This window comes from Bactrocera neohumeralis, chromosome 2 (genome assembly GCF_024586455.1).
Source record: "Bactrocera neohumeralis isolate Rockhampton chromosome 2, APGP_CSIRO_Bneo_wtdbg2-racon-allhic-juicebox.fasta_v2, whole genome shotgun sequence".
In the NCBI taxonomy this organism is placed as follows: Eukaryota; Metazoa; Arthropoda; class Insecta; order Diptera; family Tephritidae; genus Bactrocera; species Bactrocera neohumeralis.
The window spans coordinates 30,111,057-30,134,230 of NC_065919.1; the positions used below are offsets into that span (position 1 = coordinate 30,111,057).

Below are 23,174 nucleotides of genomic sequence, written 5' to 3' on the forward strand. Positions count from 1 at the left end.
CAAATTGAAAGCCTTCTATATGCATATTTAATATTATTTTGTGTAAAAATTCCTTGTTTCCAAAAGTTTAGTCTTTCTTAAAAGTTTTCTTAAAAGTAAGGTCTAGTTTGTTTGGAGGCTAGTACATACTCTATTATTACACTTCACAAATACAAAAGATTCCTTACATACAAGCACTTGATTTCGATCGTTCAGTTTGTATGCCAGCTATATGCTATAGTGGTCCGATCTGATCAATTTCTTCTAAAAACGCAACATGTGTACAAAATTCCATATCGTATCTTCAAAATTGAAGAACTAGTTTGCGTATATACAGACAGTCTGACAGACAGACGGAAATGGCCAAATAGACTCAACTCGTCACTTTGATCATTTGTGTGTATACTTTATAAGGGCGCCGACGGTTCCTTTTGGGTCTTACAAACATCGGATCAAACTTAATATATCCTGTTCAGGATATAAAAACTAGAAGGAAAGTTGTCATTTCTTCAAGTTTCAAAGAGTGTAAACTCGTATCATGGGATATACATATGAATGAAGGAGGAAATAGGATTTCAGACATTGAGATATTTCCAACGCCATTTACATATGTGTAATTTTTATGCTCGGCATATTTTACTCATCATAAATGCGGTCCAAAGATGAGCGCCACCTTTCGGTCAAACGAGTATGTACCCAGACACACTGTGCCATGACTGCTCTGTTTTTCTCTTTCGTTTATAATGCAAATTATAAATTATAATGACACCGAATATGTCCCGAAGCTTTCTCGAAGATTTTCATCAAACCCGGCCGTATTAAAGAATCTAAAGAATGAACATAAAATTCCAATTTCGGTGTTTTAAAAAATTTACATTATTTTTAACCCTTTAATTTGCACGGTTAAATGTTCTCCGATCCATTGCCAAACTAAAATTGAGTAAAGACCACGAATTTATAGTCAAAACTCGATTTTACGAGGGAACATATTTTCCTCTGTCTTACGAATGCAGTTTCGGTGTCGTGGAAGAAGACTTCAAGTTTGATTGACAGATAAGAGGAGAGGACTGTTATCGGTGCGTGGGGATGAGGCTTTCTAAATACGAAATTTCCGCGGCATTTAAGAAAAAAAAAAAATTATCGTTATGTGACAAATATTTTTCTGCTTATGGCAAACAACTAAATCAATTAATGTTGAAAAGTGATTTTTAATGATTTATGTATATATTCGAAATTGGTAGCGAAAAAGATGTAAATCAGTGTGTAAATATTTTCAAATGTGAAATGCATATAATTTAAATAATGAAAGAAATTTACAGTGGTGTGATGTCAGCAACAACCAGTCAACATGTAAAATAAATGTGAATTAAAACACGAAAGTGAAAATGAAATGAAGGTATACAAAATTATTTTCTACTCTTCAAACTAATCTTTCTAATAAAAGTCCACGAAACTAACAAAACAACGAAACTCTTGTCTCATACTGCTGCAACACGTCGATCCTTCATACAAAAAAGAGTGCTAGAGTAGAGAAAAGTGTAATTTTTCTCGTAGGTTTTGTGAAGAAAGTGATAAGCAATTGTGTTATCTGAAAAGCGCAGTTTCCTACACACATAATTTCTTGAATCATTCCCATTAACACGGTCGAAGCGACGTGAGCTTTAAATGTTTCTATCAACGCTGAAAAATAACACCTTTGCAGCAAAAAATAAAGTGTCTTCGGTGTCAGCTGCCAGTCGTGTCTGCCACAATCCCCCCATTTTCCCTGTCATCTGTGCAGCGTCGTTCACAGCGCCATCGCCATCACCATCGCCATATCCATTGCTAGTGCCTGTGTTTTCATTGTCTTCGTGGTCGTGGACGTCGCTGTTGTCGTCGCCTTTCATTGTCATTGTCAATGAGCTACGCCAGCTACTCGTAGACGAACAGCTGATAGCAGCCACAATCGCCATAAGCGACGACACAACGCGCCGCAGAGTCGCAACACTCTCAGACCTCCCAAACTGCATAAGACGCTCCGCTCACCGTTTACCAACACTCCTATCCTTAAACGTTAGCAACATTAGTGCTCTCACACTGTTGTGTTTGTTGTTTGTTGCAAAAACACTGTGTTTTTATCAAATCGCCTTAACCAATTTGTCTCCGGCTCTGAAACATTCGCGAAGAGTGCGAGTGTGAGAGCGCGCTTAGCCGTTGAGCGGTGGCCATTTATTGCGAGAGTTCAAGCTAATGCCTCGAGTTCGTCGGTAGAGAAGCAACTCGGGAAGCAGTAGCACTCAATGCGGGTGGCATTGGTCACTAGGTCACTTAAATACCAACAGGCAACATAGCGTATTTGAGTGACGCCTGTGAGCCATTTTGCAGTTTCCCATACTTTCTTTGCAATGCCACAAATGAAAATGGTGATAATGAATAAAACTACGTGCTAGTGTAACTATTTCAACAACCAAAACTACGTCTACTGCAATTATAATGGACCTTAATAGTGCCGTTATCAAACCAGCAACAAAAGCTGAACTCGTACGCTGACTTGTTGTTGTTGGCGGCAGCTGATTTATACTACACACACTGTTCGCTCTCATCGCTCTCATTTACGCTCTCGGTTTTCCAACTATCGCGCATGTACAAACAGCAGCAACAATATCAACAAAACCATCAGCGACAACGCCGTCAAAATAACAACTCTAACAATTGATTTGCAGCAACAGAAAAAGAGCAGGATACAACAATAAGTTGCTCGGCAGCAAATATATCTTATCGCACGACATAAACAACAATAGCATCAACTGTGGAACAATACAACAGTTATAAGACGACGCTCGCAGCCAAAGCAACAGTGGAAGCAACAAATTCTGCCGCGATTTCGTTTCCATCCACATCGACAGCAATCAGCAAGAACACTGGCAACATATATCTCAACGACAGTAACGATTGCGAACCGACCAGCGCAGCCGCTGCCCCAGCTGTCACAGCTGCGGCCGCTGCTGCTGCTGTTGCTGCCGCCACAACGACTGCAACTACAATCGCAAGTGAAACAACGACTGCTGGTACAACTGAAACTGCAACTGCTACTGCTTCTAATATTGCTGCATCAGTTCCTGCTGCTGTTGGTGGCGTCAACACCGTCACTGTCACAGCCACCACTACTGCCGTCTCAGCTACTGCGACCACCTCCCATTCCGCCCGCGCCAGCTACGCCAGCCGCGCCACCCACACAAACGCCAAAGCCAAAGCTACGAGCGACGCCGACATCAAATATATTACCGACATCGACGACACGGACGACGCAGAAGCCGTAAGTTCGCTCATTGCCATTCGTTGCTCGTGCAACGAGGTGAGCCACAGCGCGCACGCGAACACAATATACATCGCGGAAGCGGATACGGTCGCCGAGGCGAGAGGGCGGTCGACTGCGACAGCGACAGCGGCAGCGGTTGGTTACGGTTACGGCAGTAATCGTCGCCCTGTGTGCACGGACAATAATATGAGGAGTGGCAGTTCAGAATTATTACTCGAGCAGCAACAACAAGAGTTACGGTTACGTAAAAAACGAGATCTGGCTCCAAAAAAGAAAAATGGCAACCGGCGTTTTCGTTCGTGGCGCGAACGTGCACGCTTCTATGGCACGTCTACGCTTGCCTTCTTCTCGGTGACGGCCGGTGCCTCGCTTCTATTCCTGGTGCCGCTCTATGTCGATCCGGCGATATCGACACTAAGTCACGATTTCATCGATAGTCCGACACTATGCACAACCACACGTCGCGAAGACCTAATCGGTATATTTAATTGTTCGTGGAGTTCGTGTCGCGAGGGTTGCACTTCTGATCTATATCGTTGTGTACATATTTATGTGACGTTTATCGAACAAAATATTACGATACCCGAGAACATGACCGATTACACTAACTTCACCGCGGAGTGGGAACAGTCGGAGGAGGCCACACTGCTAGTGAATATAAAGGGGTGTGGCTATCCGCCGACGGTTACATGTAAAACGTTCAATGCCTACTATGGTGTCGAAGGTGCGATATTCCCCTGCTATTATTCGCGTAAAAATAAAACGGTCGTGCTGACGTCGTACAATCACGACAATCAGGTAGCGACGATCATACACTTCTTTACGGTGCCATTTGTGATAACAGTGATCTCGGCAATCGCGCTCTGTGTTATGCATTGTGATTGCAGGTGTAAAAAGGATCACAGCCATCGAAGGAATCGGGGGCAAGGCCGCCGACCGCGTATCGAAAACCTTAGGTGAGTCCATAAACTGACATATTGACGAGTTATATTTTTATTTTGGAAACTAAAAAGCAAAGCGCATATTCAAAAATAGCTGAGGAACTCACTGAAAAGCGGAAGTGTGATCGTGCTGTTTTTGAACCAAATACCCTAAATTCGATCATGTGAAAATCACAAAAAAAAAAACACAATGATTGTTATTAACTTATTTATATCTTATCTTTGATCGAAAAGAAAATTTAGAAAACTTTCGAACACTGTAAGAATCTCTTTGATACTCATTAAACTACAGTCCAATAAGATTCTTTGGCATTGTTACTCATAAAGAAACTTCGAGTGAATACTAGCGGTGCCGGAAGTTAAGATTATAAGGCTTTATTGTTTTTTACATATCGTCTAAATACTTGCCAAACTCGATTTTTGGGGTAGCCTTAAGGTCTTTCAGTGATTGTCATCTACCCTGTAAAACGACGACCTTTTAAGGTTCGCTTTATTTTTTTGGAAATTGGAAAAAGCCACACAGAGCCATGTCTGGCGAATTTGGAGACTAGGACAGTGTTACAGTATTGTTTTTTTATAAGAATTCACGAGAAGCAACGAAAAACACTTCTGACGTTAGCGGTTGCTACAGGCAAAGTAGTCAACGAATACAACATGTATATCAATATAATTAAACAAGTTCGGGTGCAACCGAATATTTTATACTCTTGCAACTTGCAAAAATCAAAGCCAAGGAAATACTTTAAGGTGTAAAACCAATCATAAAGAGTAAAGTTACCCGGAAGTTCGAAAATCCTGATATTATAATTTTATATATAGGGGCTAGGCCAAGTTTTCGCTCAAATTAATATATTATAGGCACGCTATTTTCATTGGGAAGTTCGAATATCTTTATATTGAGTTTATGGGGCCCAAGGGAAGTATTGGCCCGATTCAACCCACTTTTGACATACAGACATATCATTATAAGAGAAGGATTATCCCTTAATTTCAGTTATATATATCACACATTGACCGACATTTTCGATCAAAAGTCAACTACGGGCCGGGTTCTAAATATTTGGTACATAAGGGCTTGAACAGTTTTAATAGGATTTAAACAATTTTTGGTCATAGGGTGGCACACACTAAAGACTTTATTGGTACAAAGTTGTATCTTGTATCTTGATTTGTGTGCTGGTAACAACCGAAGTAGGCGTGATTTTTGTCCGATATTGTCCGTTTTCACAATGTGACATTGAAATGCAAAAGGAATGCTATGTCCTTAATTCTATTGAAATCGATTGGTCAGGTCCCGAGATATAGGATTTCACCAAAAAATGGGGGGTGCCACGCCCATCGCCCAATTTTCACACCGGTTCCCATAAAGCTCTCTCATACCATCTCGATGGTAAAATTTAATGTTTCTGGCATATTTTGTTATTGATTTATCGTCCTTTTAGTAGTTTTTAACAGTACCGTTATATGAGGAGTGAGCAGGGTTATTTCATACGTTTTCACACTGTCGGTAGAAGTTCTCATAGTATTTGTACTCAGCAAATTTGGTTATTGTAACTCAAGTGGTTTAGGAGATATGTACTTTTTAAAGAGCGCGGCCACGCCCAATTTTTCAAAAATGTTTGCAAAATGATTGTGATCCTCTGTACCAAATTACAGATTTATATATTAATTTAGTGCTTAGCTATGGCACTTTATATGTTTTCCGTTAATAGCTATTTGTGGGCGTAGCAGTGGTCCGATTACGCCCATCTACAAACTCAAAGTTGTTTTTGTACTAAGGAATCCACATACCAAGTTTCATCGAGATATCTCAATTTTTACTCAAGTTACAGCTTGCACGGACGGACGGACAGACAGACAGTCAACCGGATTTCAACTTTTCTCGCCATTTTATCTATGTCGCTTAGTAACTGTAATATTCTGTAGCAACTGGTTGCAAGAGTAGTAGTTGTTGTTGTTGTAGCTAATTGTTGTAACGATTAGCTAATCCCCGTTAGGGTGGTAAGTTTCAGATAACTTGTCATCGAGGTCACCCAATGATAGGCCCTACAAACGCGCTGTTTCGACTGGGTCGGACCATAGGGAGAGGAGTGTCAGATGTGTACTGTTAGTTGGGCGTGCAAAGAGGTCGGTAAGGTCATGCGGGGACTCGTTGCTTGATGGACATTTATTTAATATGTCGGGATCGATTCTGGATAAGTACGAGTTTAACCGGATACAGTATACAGAACGAAGCTGCGCAAGGACGTGCTCTGCAGTCCCATAATCCGGTTCTTGCGGAGTTTAGGCCAATTCGTAACTTCCGAACTTCTGAGCTCATTTTCTACGTATGTAACTGAATTATCATTTCAAAAGTTTCCATCTCCATTACGTTTTACTGATATGCCGTTATTTGTCACAGCTTCTTCTTACGTTTCGACTTGAAGATATGCGACAGTGAAAAAGTGGATCTTCTTCAATAAAAAGTGCCTTTGTACAAATTTTCAAATTGCTGTCGGGTTGACCGTTCTCTGTCTCGGGTCTGTTGCGATTACGTAAATACGACTGCGGTCGGCACTTAGTGAAGCTTTTACTCCAAAATTCAGTGCAATTGACAGCTTATTACATGAAATGATTAATTAATTACACTTTGCAAATGCTGCCGCCTTTCTTCAAGCAGCTTTACTAGTTTTTCATGTATGTATGTAGTATTTACATACATATGTACGTAAGTCATTCGAGAATCTATTATATATAACTTATGTGTGGGTAGCCATATAAACCCTTTGAGTCGATATTTTTTACGCCGCTTTAACAGTTGTCTGTGCAAAAATTACTGTTTATTAAGGCGTGCAACTCATCCGCCAAACGAATTAAATTATAAGCCCTTGACATAACTGTAATTTTCTGCTGTTCGATAAATAGTAAACACCCGCGCGCGGATATTACCCAATTCAGTGAAATCAGTGAGTGTCAGTATATAATTGACATAGTAACTGCATGTGACTTGTATACACGCGCATACATGTGTAAATCGACACGAATATTTTTAAATACATTCATATGTATATGTGTGTGCCTGTGTCTATTGTTGCGTCACACTTTCGTTCCATCTAAAATCGAATTTCAATTATTTACCAACTACAATCGGATCGCACGCCGAGTGCAACGCATAATTCAACTCATTCCACGTGCCCACATACAAACTCATATATATATATATACATATGTATGTACATGTATATATGTAGATTTATGATTTGTGTAACTATACGCAACAGAATGTATCTGTCTTCGTCAACATGAATAATGCGTATATGTGTAGTATTTGAATTCCATAATTTATGAGCAGAAATGGGCGAGAGTAACTGCAAATCTACACAATGAATACTCTTATGTACGTATGTATGTGCTCATGTGAGCATACATTAGGGCGTTTAATAGGATTTGTCATGCGGCTCCTATACCAATTTTACTGGAGTACAATAGAAACTACTAAAACTCTCGTATACTTAAGCGAGATGGGCGTGTTTACTACTTTCAGACAGACAAATTGACGGAAAAGCAGACAGACATGGCTAAATCCACTCAGCTCGTCATGCTGATCATTTATTTGTATACTATATGTATGTATATGTACATATATTTCATTGGATCGCCGACGCTTCCGATGTTACAAACTACGTGGCTTAGAAGATTTAGGATTAACTCATTACTATAAATATGAATGTAACTACTAAAAAAGACTTTTTATATTATATTAGTCTTTGAATAATAGCTATAGCCGACTTGTAGAAAATGTTAAGTTTAATAGACGAATTATAGGTTGAATTTTATTTTTTCTATGTTATTAACTCTTCGGACATAAATTAACTTTTTCTTCATATAATTCTAACTATTTATCCCGAAAGATTTTGTGATCCCGAACTTCAAAGTATCTCTCCAGAAAAACTCCCTAAAATGGAACATTTCTGCAGAGACAATCCATTTCCAATTCTGTTACAAACAATCCAGCTCCAAATCTACATCTATATCCCACATATGTATATCACAATAAAAGATCAAATAAAATTTTCGTATTTTTCCGATTGGCCTAATGCATCGTTATACTAAATACTCATACAAGTAGCTCAGCATTCAATTGCACATATGTGTGTGTCTATTCATACATGTCGCGTTACCAGAGCATAGGATAATTGTTCCGCTTATTATGATTGATATTAACTTGGCAGCCGCTGTCAAGGAGCTTTTTAACAAACAGAGCTCTACAATTTGGGAGCACTAGCCACACATAAAAATATGCGTGCTGGTTGCATATGAGGATGCGTAGTATTATTACAATTGTATGATGGGGGTGAAAGGTGTAAGGAAGGGCTAAGTTCCGGTGCAACCGAACATTTTATACTCTTGTAACTTGCAGGAATCAAAGCAATTGAAATACCTTAAGATCTACAATGTCAACTAGAGGATCGCAATCAAAGAAGTTTTATATATAATTACAAGTATATGTATATACTCTATATAACGCATACACTGACCTACATATTTGGCATAAGATTTGTTAGAAAAGCGAAACTCATTATATGAGAGTTGTATTATCATGCCACATACTAAAAAAATATCGCCTGGTTTTCATTAAGGTACCTCACATACAATCACCAATCATATGGAGCAAAGTCAGCCCGATCTTCGAAAATCCAGGTAATAGTTATATGGGGCTAAGTCAATTCTTCTCCCAATTTTATGTATTTTAGGCACAAAGGTTTGATGTTATGGGTAAAATACGTTCTGTAATTTTCATTGAGATAACTCAAATATTGGCCAATATATCCAACGCAAAGTCATCTGGAAGTTCGAAAATCTTTATACTAGGTATATGAGGGCTCATGGCAGTACATACCCGATTCAACTAATTTTCGATACACAAAGTTACCATTGCCAGCAAAGAATTCTTTCTGAATTTCAATTGTATATCTCATACATAGAGCGATATTTTTTGTCCAAAGTCAACTATATGTAGATACTGAGGTACACATTGGTTGGATTTGGGCAATTTTTAGTCATAAGGTGGCATACTTTAAAGGAATTATTAGTGCAATGTTTTATCCCGTTTTATCAATTGCTTCTGATTTGTGTACTGGAAAGTGAAAGAATCAAATGGAATTTAAAATTGTGCTATATGGAAGTAGGAGTGGTTGTAGTCCTATTTCGCCCATATTCGCACTGCGAAGAATGCCCAGTACTAAATTTAGTTTAAATCTGTTGGGCGGGTCCCGAGATATGTGATTTCACCAAAAGTGGGCGGTACCACGCCCATAGTCCAATTTTCACACCGGCTCTCATAAAGCCCTCTTTAACCATCTTGGAAGTAAAATTTAGTGTCTTTGGCGTATTTAGTTATTGATTTATCCCACTTTTAATATTTTTGTACCATTATATGGGGAAAGAGTGGGGTTATCTTCCGATTTCTTATATCTATCTGTCTATGTATATCTTATAAGAGGGTGGTGCCTACAGGTTTCACTTTCTACTGCGATCCCCTGTGCCTAATTAGAGTTTTATATCTTAATTTAATGCTTAGTTATGGCGCTTTACAGGTTTTCGGTTACTCGTAAGTTTTTGTTTATTATGGAACCCGCTTATCATGTTTCGTCAAGATATCTTAATTTTTACTCAAGTTACAGTTTGCGCGGATGGACGGACGGACAGACAGACAGTCACCTGAATTTCAACCTTTTTCGTCATCCTGAGTTTTAGGTGATACGGAGACCCGTTAGGTGTACAAATATAAAAATAAATGTAAAAATAATATACTATCCAAATACAAAAATATTCGTATTTATCTCAGGGTAAATGAAGTACAAAAGCAACACTTGAGCACACTGATATGCCCCCATCACCAGAATCGAAAATATTAGACTTTAACTTAGAGACATTTCCGAAAAAGTATTTTCTAAGCACGCCAATGAAACCTTCATCATCCAATGTAAAACGGTCCATGTTGTAGTTATTCCAAGGTCCTTCCATAATCCATCTTTTTGGAAGCAGAAGATGGCCTTAATAAGTTGTATTGGAAGGCTATGCGAAGAATTGGTAATTTTGGAAGAAAGGAAATAAGAACCATTCTGCTACTGAAACATCATCAAAGTTAACATATCTACATATGTGAAACTTAATACACTTTTGCATTCCTAGGCACTATGAGGAAGTGGTTATTGCAAATGAATGTAATCGGGCAATTGCCACGCCCACGGAATTTCGTTAAACGAAATCTTATAAAGTGCTATAACTAAGCCACAAACTAACTTCTAAAATGTAATTTGGTACAGCCCATAAAAGTATGGATGGAATCTGTGCTTTTTAAAAGTGGGCTTGCCACCCCCGAATAAGTAGATTTAAAGTATATATAGTAGGAGTAAAACACAATATGAGTTCTCTTATTACCTCTCATATTACGTGAAAATGAAATACTCAACCAATTTCAATAAAAATTTTCATATTATTACGTTACGTTGTGAAAATGTATGAACTCGGATTACAACCCTCCTACGTTTTTCTAAAACTTTATTTAAATCATGCCTTTGAGGTATAAAACATAAATTAAAAAAAAATTGCGGCGAAGCTATAATACCCTTCACACATACAAAGATTCTTTATAAGAACTTTATTTTGATCACTTACTTTGTAGAGAAGCTATACAAATTCGACCTGAACAACATCTTAGGAGATTGCACTGTTTCCTAAATTAGTTATCCATGTCGAATTTCTTGAAGATATCTCGTCAATTGGAAAAGTTTTCCATACAAACACTTAAAGGGGTATTCTACTCTAGAATTTTGAAAAATTAGATTTTTTTCATATATTTAAAGTTTAGACCCTTAAGAACATATCCTCCAAAGGATTTTTATAAATTAAAATTATTTTAAGAGCTACAGTTACTTTAGTGACGCAGTACCTAGCCCGGTTCGGCCGTATCGAATTTTTTAAACGCGTTTTTCTCGAAACTACTTTTTTCCACACGGTACCGGCATTATCTCAAGTTCTATACAACCGATTTACTTGAAATTTTGTGTGAACCTTCTTTATATAATCCTTTATCGTTCCTACCAGCATCGTGTCAAAATTTTTGTTTTTAATATTTTAAAAAAATTCAGGAATTTCAAAAAAAGAGCGTAAAAATGATTTTTATTTTCAGGCAGTCGCCATGTTTTTTTTTTTTCTGTATTCTTAAGATATCAATAAAAACACCATAAAAAATGGATAGTAAAAATATTAATTGCATTTTTTACGACACTTTAAAAATTACCTGAAATTCATTCTTCTAGAGTAGAATACCCCCTTAATTCCAGTATTTATGACATTTATGTAACTATATGCGGTAGAGGCGGTTTCGGCAAGGGAGCAGCTTCTTGGGATGAAAAGGAAGTGTGCAAAATTACAAAAACTGAGGGACTAGTCATCGACTAACGTTTTCATAAATATATTCTTTGATCCGATCGCATATTATCTTATATTTACATTGCTATTTATGTGTCTGATACAAACTCAAGCAAATGTGTTGAATATTACATTATATTGGTCAATATTTATTTGGTCGCCTTAACGTACTTTTCATAAATACTTTTTGGAATGGCCTGCAGCTCCTTCAGCGAATTTTATTTTATCTCTTCGATTGACTGAAAACGGGATCCATTCTAATAATTTTTGGCTTGTTTGTATGTCAAACCCTTAAACTCATGTCTCATCCAAAATATCCACCAAAATTATTTGAACGTGTGTTGTCGAGCTCTAGCACTTGCCTTAATATTTTCATGAGTTAAAGAGGTCGAAGGTCGTCCAGAATGTGGCATGTCTTCAATCCGTTGAAGGATTTATACCACTCGTAGGCTTGTGGTTTTGATAGAACTGAATCTCCGTAGGCCTTTCCTAACATTCGCAACGATTCCGCACACGAAATTTTGTTATAAGTATGAAATTTGAGACAAATTCTTTTTTCGATATTTTTATCCATTGTAAAAATCGTACATACCAAAACTTTTCATTAAAATATCACACATTTCTACCAAAATGAACGGCTTAAAGTTAGATGAAAAGTTAATATGATTGAACACCACTCTATAACGTTTGTTGGGTATAGATCTAAACTGATTAAACAAGGTTTTGCCCCTCTTCAAAAACACTCGAGAATATATTTCCAACCAAGATTACTTACATACAGACCAAACTATTCAGCATAAAATTTGCTGGCATTGACCAAAATTTTTCCACACAAATTTTTTACACAAAAACATACTGTTATTTTAAAAACATTCTATTTGAATTTCGGTAATATATCTCACAGATTGACCGACATTTTCGGTAAAAAGTTAGCCATAGGCACTGGAGTGCACATATTTAGAATCTAGTGGCTAGGATAAATACTCTCCTATTCTGTCAATTTTTTTTCGTGAAGTGACATTTCTTAAAGACACTATTTGTGCAAAGGTTTGTCTCGATATATTATTTGTGCTTGATCTATATACTGAAAACAGAAATAATGATTGGAATTTAAAGTAGTGTTATATGGAAAAAGCGTGGTTGTGGTCCATTATGATCCAATTTGGTTGATTCTACGTTGTGGTTTGGGAGATATGGTCATTAAACCTATAACGAATCCCTCCCTAATTTGAATAAGAGCTTTGTATATTTTTGTGTAGCTCAGTTATAGTTTTTCGATTAGCAGCGTTATAGAGACATGGCAATCGTCCAATTGGCCCATCTGCAAACTTCTCGTGGATATATGTGTACCAAGTTTCCGTTAGGTGATGAAATTATTATGTTGCAACATGTTGCGAGTGTATAAAAGCTTTTGTTTCCACTCTACCTAAATGAGTTTTCAATAGCAAATTGAAAGTAACGACTATTGAATTCATTTGCATAAGGTTTTACACAAGGTTTTGCAAAATCCTGCAATCTTTTGTGATCTGTCTGTTAATGTAAATCTTGCAGATATGAGTACTAATCTCTAAACATTAATTAATCTCTAAACATTATTAACTTCTTCCTCTTCCTTATTGGCATAGACACCGGTTACGCGGTTAAAGCCGAGTTTACAACAGCGCACCAGTCGTTCCTTCTTTTCGTTGTTTGGCGTCAATTTCAGATTCCAGCTGATCAATTTCATACATACGGAATTTTACTGGCTACGTCAGGGTAGCCGCTGGATCTTGATTCGCTGAATTATGCCAATGTCGTCGTATATCTCGTACAGCTCATCGTTCTATCAACTACGGTATTCGCCAACGCCAATGCACAAAGGACCTTTCTCTCGAAAACTCGCAGCGCCGATTCTTCAGATGTTGTCATCGTCCATGCTCTGCACCATATAGAAAGATGTGGATGATGAGTGACTTGTAGGGTTTGGCTGGGCGAGAGAGTATTTTACTTCGCGATTGCTTGCTAAGTCCGAAGTAGCACCTGTTGGCAAGAGTTATTCTGCGTTCCATTTCGAGGCTAAGCTGGAATCTAATACTACAGATAGTCATATTTCGGGCCTCGTGGAGGCTGAATTTACCGACTTTCATACCAAAAATATGAAATATTGCCCACCCTGGCGTAAAAGTCAGCAAACACGATTTTGACGTCGTGGCGGGGGCAGCTTTCATAGGTGCATTCCAAGCGCTCATAAAAAAACATTTTTGGTCAGATCGTCCTTCTCTTCCTTCGAAGCGTAGGCGCAAATCAGCGATATGTTGAAGAACTTCGCTTTGATGCAGATTGTGGCTAGACGTTCATCCATTGGAGTGAATTCCAGGACTCGGCGACGGAGTCTCGCTCCCAATTTGCGCTCCTTGATATGGCCACTGTAAGTAATGCCACAAGGGCCTACTTGTCTCAGGCCTTGTCCCGTCCATCGCACTTCTTGGACGGTCCCTAGTCCGAGGTGGGGCTTTTTACGTGGCGGGTCCCAAATCCAGCGCACAACCCTGGAGAGAGGATGTTGCGTCTTCTGACTTTAGCTCGCCTTCAAACGGATGTTTTTTGGCTATATAGAGGATACTTGGTTTCAGACCAGAAGTCGTGAGCTGCATGAGCCAAATGTAAAGGGATAGTTTCGATATAGATATGAGAGCAAAATATATGTATATAGTATACGAATATGTGTGTAATAAAATTTTACAACCCATCCTTTTTCCAAAGTAAAACTTTTTATTTTACCGAACTTTTTTTTCAAATTACATGAATTAAGTTATAAAATGTTCACATGCTCACATAAAACATCCATATAAATCTGGGCATGTGTGAGCGGTTTGTGATTTTATTATAATGCCAGTTGTTCCTACTCTTACTGCGAAAAGTATGCTGCCATTTGACGTGCTTATCGATTCATTTGTGTGTATGTGTCGATGAGAGCGCATTATGTTGCCTCAACATATGGGATTATATGTACGTATAATAAATATACTAGTGTGAGAAAATAAGTAAAATAAACCTTCTTTTATATACTTTTCGTTTACAATAACAAGAGAACTACAAAAAGCCCCAGGAAAACTTCTCACTTGCAAACGAAAATATGAAGTTTTCAGTGATTTTTACAGCTAAAGTTGATATTTGGTGCATTTACTCAAATATAGATCGCAACCTCGTTAATTATAGTATTAATGGTTATTTTTGGGTTTGGGTTTTGGGTAAACCTTGTGTAATGAAGAAATATTAAGATGCGAAAATTTTGTTCCACGTCTAAATATGTTACTCATACGCCGTGTCCTTCAAATTAATTAAACGGCCAAACTGGTGCATTTATCCCAATAAATTCTTACACTTCATCACAAATCTTATTTTTCACCAACAAACAATAAAAGCCCAAACTCACACGCAACAACAAATCCACCATTTACATCAGCAACAACCTCGTTTGTATGATATGTGAATACGTCGACATGGAATTGCATGCATTTGTTGTACCAGTGAGTTGCTCGCGCCGCTGGCGATGTTATCGGTGATGTGTGAAATTTTCGCGCTGATTTCGCCGTTATTTTTGCGGTTGCCGTTATGCTGCCGCCTTGTTGCTGAAGTTGAAAGTATTGCTCAACATTGCTCTTAATTTTCGCTCATTAATCAGCGCTCCGAAATTCGGTCCGCACGAGCGTACGCATTAAGCGTTTGGTGCTTGCTGAAGGTATCGTAAAACATTTCAAAACACGGCTTTTGGTGCGTGCCAATGACAATGCGCGAATGTGCGTTTAGAGAGAAATATTTCCAAATTCCAGTAAATTAAGAGTTGAAAGTTGTCGAATTGACACAGTGTTTGATTTAGATAAAACAAATCCACATGAGATATATTCGCCTTCAATTTATTAGCAAGAGCATTTCTCAAGAATTATACAACCATTAACAGACAAAATAGATTTCGCGTAGGCCCATTAATATTAATTTTCCGAATTTTTCGTAAAGGCTCTGTAAATAGCTCGTTTCGAAATGTAAAATTAGAAAGTTTAAAATAGCTTATTAGCCAGAAAATTTAAATCAAGAAATCAAAATTTATTTTCATATATCTACAGGGTTCTGTCGCTTTTACACGATTCTAATGAGATCCGTACAGATAATCACTTTTACGTACTTTTATTTGTTAGAGAATTCATTTTTTTCAAAGGATGATCCGTTTCGGAACGCCCTACTTTTTAAAGAAAAACACCGAAACTTCAAATTTAATGGGAAATGTTTATTACCGTTCAAAAGAACATTCTTCGGCATTTATTTCTTTAAAGATTATCTCTTTCAAATGTTGGCCACGGCTACGTCTTATATGGTCCATCTGTTGAGTTCAATTTGCGATGACTCGTTCGAGCATTTCGGCTGGTAACTGCCGAGTGACTCATGTGATGTTGTGCTCCCACATATAATCGCAAGTCTAACGGTGTGATATCACACGATATTGGAGCCCTATCGATCGGCCAAAATGCGAAATTATCGCCGAAGTCTTCTCTCCATAAATTTATTGATTGATGCGATGTGTAGGAAGTGGCACCGTCTTGTTGAAACCAAATGTCACCGAGATCACGAGCTTCAATTTCAGGCTACAAATAGTCGGTTATTATGACGCGTTAACGGTCGCCATTGACGGTTACCAAACCGTTGTTTTTTCTGGATGAAATGGCAGCTCTTGAATATTTTCCCAAATGCGGCAATTTTGCTTAATTACATACATGTTGAGCCAGAAATGGGTCTCATCGCTAAACAAAAATTGGCTCGGAAACGTCGGGTCTTCTTGGAACTTTTCAAGAGCCCATAGAACGAGGGATGTCGCTTGGGAAGGTCGAGCAGCATCAGTATTTTGCATGCTTTTAATTTAAAATCTCGACGTAAATGTCAGTCTGAGTTGCTGCGAACGGCACCGAATCGAATCTCCATGGTCTTCGTGTACACTCTCAGCTACGGCTGTTTTATTTTCCTCACTGCGCGCTGAACATGATCTATTCGGTGGAATGTTTTGCAATAATGAATGTTGGGTCTCAAGATGTGTGATGGTTTTGCGAATAGTACGCCGATTATGTTAACCATAAGTTGAGCGAAGCACGATTTAAAGATTTGTAAACGTTGTTTGGACGTAAGTCTTTGAGTCATGATGAAATATCAAACAATACTGAACAAAAATAACATAACCACTTGACACGAAGATAATCTGTCAAAAAAAATCTATTGAAAAAAGTACATGCGATTGGATCACCCGTTATTTATAAAATATGAATGAGAATGCCAAGCATTTTTCGATACCTATTGCCAGTGTGGACACAATAACCATCTTGGTAGGTTTCTAGACTCATCTAAAATCTCTGCTGTACTTTGGGTCTGGTACCCGGTTGCAGTCCAACTTCACTTTGAAATGACCAAAGGTCAGGTCTTCACATTCGATTATATGCTCCCAATTTGCAACACAGACCAGTCGTCTAAGGACTTGTCAGTCCATAAACATATACGTCAAAATTAAGTCACCGGTGAGAGAGCCAAAACTATTTAGCAACAGTAGACGAACTTAACTTAATTCTGAGATAAACGCCTACGTCATCTAGCCAATTCACACGCAAGCATACCAAACGGACCTAACTATTCGACATTCCGACTATTGGAGATAACTCCGCTAACATTTAATCATTCCGAAAACCAGCAATTAGACGATTGATATTGGCTTACCGGTCGTCATTGTCGATAAAAGTGTCTTCTTCTTCACTTCTAGATAGCGTTTTATAGACGCGTAATCTGATCAAAGTTATTTAAACTCAGAATTCGTCTTTTTATGTTTTGTGAGATTATTTTGACGAAAACTCGATTGATTTGGGTCTTCAATTGAAAATAACTATTTTGGCCTGCTTTGTTTAGCTAATTCACAGACTACTTCTGAATCACAGTTAACTCACCAATTCTTGTCACTTGTCTTCACGCACTTTTTCATTAAAAGGAATATTTTCTGTGCCTCAACACAAAGCCCTGCCGCGTTCATTCCTCTCTCTCTTGTAAATGCCACACCAGCTAATACTAGCACGAGTACCCGCTTTGTGCGACCTTCACTACCAAATAGTCGGTAATCTTTATTTGCATCTTTTGACTTGTGATCCCCTGCACCCCGTTCACATTATGACGTATTATATAATTTTATTACGACATTCACAGCCCACCTGTGCCAGCGAGCAAGAAAACGTATCTGCGATTGCACATTCGTACATTTGTGTGTGTGTCCATATGTATGGTGTATGCGAATGGTTATTCTTCGGTGAATGCATGCGAGATAAGCTTACATTGTTGCTACAGTTTACCGTTCGTTGCTTCGCAGCTTTTATGTATTGTTGGCGTTATTGTTACTGTTATTTTCATTGCTGGCGTTTGTTGCCATTACCATGTGAATTTGCTTTTGTTTTTGTTTTTGCTTTCATCATTCGTTTATTTTTACTCGCCAGAAATGAGTCCTTTCGTTTGCTTGCTGAATGAATTTCGTTGGCGCGTATCGCGTACCAAACACACGGCTGCACCGCTAGCTGAAGTGGCCGCACATTCAGCACCCCTTACGAGAGTAGATACCATGTATGGTGATTCTACGTATAGCTATATGTATTAAGGATACATATCCGTACAATAGTGACGAAGACAACAATGAGTCAAAAAAGAAATGGAGAGCAAAGAAGCGCGGACTGTAAATTCTCGAAATAAGAATAGTGAAAACCTGAATGCGATGAGTTGTGAAGATAAACCAAGCCAGTGACAAACAAGTCGAAAAATAATCTCACAAATACACAAATGTTGCACAATACAGGCAGCCTGCGAAAGAGACTTCATTGAAATGTTTGCTCGTGCAAATCTTTAAATACTATGAGCAAATCCTTATTTGAAGTGAAAGTTTAATACGCTATGGTCCATGGAGAGTGAACAGAATTCAACATTTTATATACATATGTATTATTGCACCAAGGTAGATAATTTTTGAAAGCAAAAAAATCATAGTTGGATGAACCCTTTCGAAACGAAAAAGTCGTATAGAAACAAGCTATATGGCAAAGTTTTTTTTACATAACCTCAAACACTCGTTTCACATAACCTCAAAATGTGTTCCAAAAAGTTCAAATATCTAAGTTTATGGGTTTTTTGTTTATATCTCGTGCAAAAACAAAATTTGCTAGTCGAAATTTGGTGTGAACTTACCTTTTTACCCACCAAACACATTGTATTAAAGTGTAAACCTTAAAAATAAGAAATAAACCCAAAGTTTCAATCATAAATTCTGGCATCAATAAAAGCGCTACAAAAGTTATTTTTTTTTTTTCAATAAAAGAAAAATAGTTTGGGATATCAATGAAATTCCTTATTCCTGTGAAAGTATATTCGATGCTATTATATATGGAACTCGATTTCTTTTGCATGGCCACCACGGGCAATCTTGCAGAAGTCCAGACGCTAAACCCAATTTTCGTACGAAGTTCTTCAATCTTCGCTGGCTTGTTGGCGTGCATTGTTCGGGATGCAATGGTGACTCATGGAATAGGTGTGGATTGCATATTTGATTATTGACGAAGCCATTCAGCCAGAAATGATCATAATCGCTGTAGATGATTTTTCTATGAAAATCCGAATCATTTTCAAGCTGTTGCTCAGCCCAATTTACGAACATACGGCGATTCTGGTGCTCAAGCATCTTCAATTCTTGCGACAGTTTGATCTTGTAAGGATGTAGAGCAATATTTTTTCGCAAAATTCATCCCAACGACGTCAGAGAGATGCCCAACCCTTGAAAACGAAGTGCGAGGGACTGATTTGGGTCTTCCTCAATTGATGGGCTAGCGGCAGAAATATTCTGCACACTACGGGCACTCAAACGAGCGGAGTTAGCCAGGTCATAAAAGTCAAGAGAGTTTAAGCGTTTATTTTTTTACTTGTTTAGAAAATTGATTGCCACGAATCTCTTTTGAGTACACATATTATCAAAAGATCTGAATGGATTTTGGAACATAAATAATTAATAATCATTTTTATTCTCTTTTTTTTACCCTGCCACTTTCTCAAAAAGCTCTGCGATTAATACTGAAAATTTTATGATCCTCCGATGATGGAGCGAAAAACTAAGAATATTTATTAGTCAACTGCTTTCCATTAAAGAGTTTCCGAAGTGCTTTGTATTAATCTTGTACCGAGATAATGTATTATATAGTACACCATTATTGCTCCTATAATGAAAATTATGTTTTTTATAAAGCCCGATAACTCAGCAGATACGTATATATCAGGCGTATTCAAAATATTTGGATAGTGTTTCTTAAACGAATTTTTTGCAATTGAGATCATTGTTGCTTTAAATTAACTTACGAGTGCATAAATCGATGCTGCTGTCATTTCCTCTGTAAAATTGTTGCTAGGACGTTAATGATTCACATTGGCAAAAAGATTTTATTTTTGATTTTGATCGGCCAGTTTGTATGGCAACTATGGCATATAGAATATTATCCAATCTTAACAATTTCTTTGGAGTTTACGCCGTTTCTTTGGACAATAATGCGTGCAAATTTCGTAATGATATCTCGTCAAATAAAATAGTTTTCCATAAAAGTACATTGCATAGCAGTATTTGATCGTAGCAGTTAAAATATATTATTTCCGACAAATAAATTATTTCTTGTTCAGGATGTAATTGTTAAAATAAAAAAAAAAATTGGCAAATTCGTGTAATTCTACTTGATAAGAGTTATTTCTCAACAAAATGTAACTGCACATCTTTCTACAACGGGGCGCACATTTTTGTCTTTGCCGCGTCGTAATTTCAAGCAAACAATTCCAACAATTCTCACTAAATTCACTCTAGAAATACCGTTTAAATTATTAATATAAATTTAATAAGGAAAAATTATAAAATAGTACAAGCTGCCTTTGCCAGAATGTTCTCTTTGTCATTTAAGTCTACTTATGTCAAAGAGTTCTGTAATTAAAAAGCTAAATGGGTAAATAGTCGAAGTTTTTCTTCCGAACCCGATACTCGATATTTCATAAATATGTATTCGCTGAGGGCTGATCCGTATCTTAAACCTATTCTGCTTAATCACTTGCCATTCTCTGCGTTAGCAACCGTTATTCGTCGGTTGGACGATCAGACCTTCCGCTGTTTTACCACCTGACTACCGCTTTCGTGTTTCTTTATCCTTTCTTATTTTATTATTGCTGGCTGCTGGCGAAGGTGCAGCCATAGCACGACGAAGCGAAGCTGCTGTTGCCGACGGCACAGTCATCATGCATCCATTCATACGTTTTTCGTAGTCTCCGGATGCGGATGCAAGTGTGCGGCTGAAAATGTGAACGCCATATGTGATGGTGACCCTGCGCACATACCTACATATATTTATATATACATAGACACATATGTATGGATGAGTGTTGTTTTGGTGGATTGTGTGCTCCATTGCCCTTCAGTGCCTTCTTTAGACGACAGCGCGGTGCGCTTCCCTTGATCTCCTTCCCACTTCACCACCATGTCTCACGATAGCTCTCTGCACCCGCTGCCGCATGCGCTTCACGCCGCTGCAGTTCTGCTCAGCTGTTGGTTAGATAAAATATTAAATTATTCTGATGAAAGGACGTGGCATTCTGCACACGGTCGCCTCCTGCATAAGCAATATATATATATATATATATACATATATGCACGTGTGTGTGTGTGTGCATCTGCAGCTCAAAAAAGAAATGTACGCTCATATTTTGCTGCATGTGTGCATCTCTGGCGGGAGTGAACGCGTCCACGGGTGAATGAGTCGTGCGCTTTTAGACAAATTCGCTTTATAACAATAATAAAAAGATTTCTATGTTATAACTGCTAAGTCGACGCAAATGCCGCCAACAGCTCCGCACCGCCGCTCGTGGCACCGCGTTCTAACGTAACGTGGCGACCACTATGGCATATATGTAGCCGCAGTCACATTTCAAATCGCATAAACTCGCATTCACAGCTGTTTGTGGCTTTGTTGCAATTGTGTTTGTTTGTGAAGCTCCATTATTATTTTTGTTTGGCTGTATCCGCCCATTTACACTATTTAAATTGGACTTTTTCTCTTTGCTTTGTCCGCTCAGCACTGTTTAGCATTTCACAAGAGAGCAATGATAATCTGCGAATGTGTTTAACTTTTATTTTATTTATATTTTATGGCTGGCGGAAAGCATAAAATGTTAGTTTTGATTTATAACTGTGAATAATTACAAGAGGAAAGGGTAGCCGAAGTTAACCTCAGCGCGTTTGGATGGAATAAACGTGTCCGTACTCGAAATTAAATTGGGTCACTTTTTTGTGGTTAAGACAATGTAATCTGCCACTTGAAATCTCTGGTAAATGTTTAGAAGTTTAATTTTGTGAATTTAATTCGATTATTACTATCTCTACCCTAAGCAATAAAAATAGGCTATTTATCTCATTAAGAAATCTTCACTAGGAAATATTGTAGTGCCGATTATTGCATAAAAGACACGATTGTTCTACCTAAAACTCTTGTATAATAGATCTTAAGACATTTGCAAATCAACAAAGCGATTTGAGCCTATCATAAATTTGTTGAGACCGCTTAAGTCAGTTTTCTATGTCTTCTGGTTTGCCGAAAGTAAGGCTGCCAAGTTGTTTCAACTTTAGTCTGCGAAAAGACCGCACATTGGAGGAGGGCGTGTCTGAATGTTTCCACTTTTCCGTTTTCCATACAAGAATGACAACTTGCGTCCGCCAAGGTTTCTAGCTTTACCGAATGTGTGTTTGCTAGCCCATATTCAGTACGACATTTGCGGTAAGATGAACTTTGCAAAGGGCAAGTGGTTCAAATGATCTCCGGTGTTCTGCTTTAGGTCGAAAGGATCCTGCAGTCGCATTACAGCGAGTCGTGAACCGGCGCCTATAATACGCGAGGTCCATTGGCTCAGTTCTAGCAGGGATGCCAGGTAGTTCTGGTTTTCAGGAATACAGTTGCAAGAGAGGAGAAGCTTGACATGTCCTTCTTCGAGCTCCTTTATATACTTAGCTTCCCTTAGCCTTAGAGCGCACTTTGCAGCAATGCACGGGTGTTGTGTGTAAAATGGCAATAAGTGATATTGTTGTTGTAATTCACCGTGCACATTCAAGCTTCTTAGGAATTGCTGCCTTTTCGAGTGCTCTCTAGCCAAGCCAAGCCTTTATTGGCTTCACTACGGTTTCGTAGAGCCAAAACACCACCATTTACTTTCTTCTCAATATTTGGCCTTCCTAAAAAGCTTTCTATTAGGGTATTAACTATTTAAGTTTTACGTAGGTTAAAGGCTAAGCCGATTCCATTTGTCGAGTTGGATACTAGCTTCGTTTAGCTATACCACACTCTTGACCATTCTGTCGGAAAATTATAGTCTTCTTTGAGATGTTTGAAAAATTTAACTACCGAACATTACTAAAGGTTCTTCGATGCTGAGAAAGATGCCTACAGCAAATTCCTTGTGCATAAGGGCTCTCTCTAGTCATA

The 23,174-nt window shown here is 38.1% G+C and overlaps 1 protein-coding gene across 1 annotated transcript in view; it reads left to right on the top strand.

Annotated features, from left to right (window-relative positions):
* The first annotated feature begins 1,127 nt into the window (after window positions 1–1,127).
* LOC126767967 (protein tipE) overlaps window positions 1,128–23,174 on the top strand; it is a 92,166-nt gene continuing 70,119 nt past the window's right edge. The window contains exon 1 of the mRNA XM_050485802.1: window positions 1,128–4,233. Within this exon, the coding sequence (XP_050341759.1) occupies window positions 3,464–4,233 (770 nt within the window). The 5' untranslated portion in view covers window positions 1,128–3,463. The remainder of the gene's footprint in view (window positions 4,234–23,174) is intronic.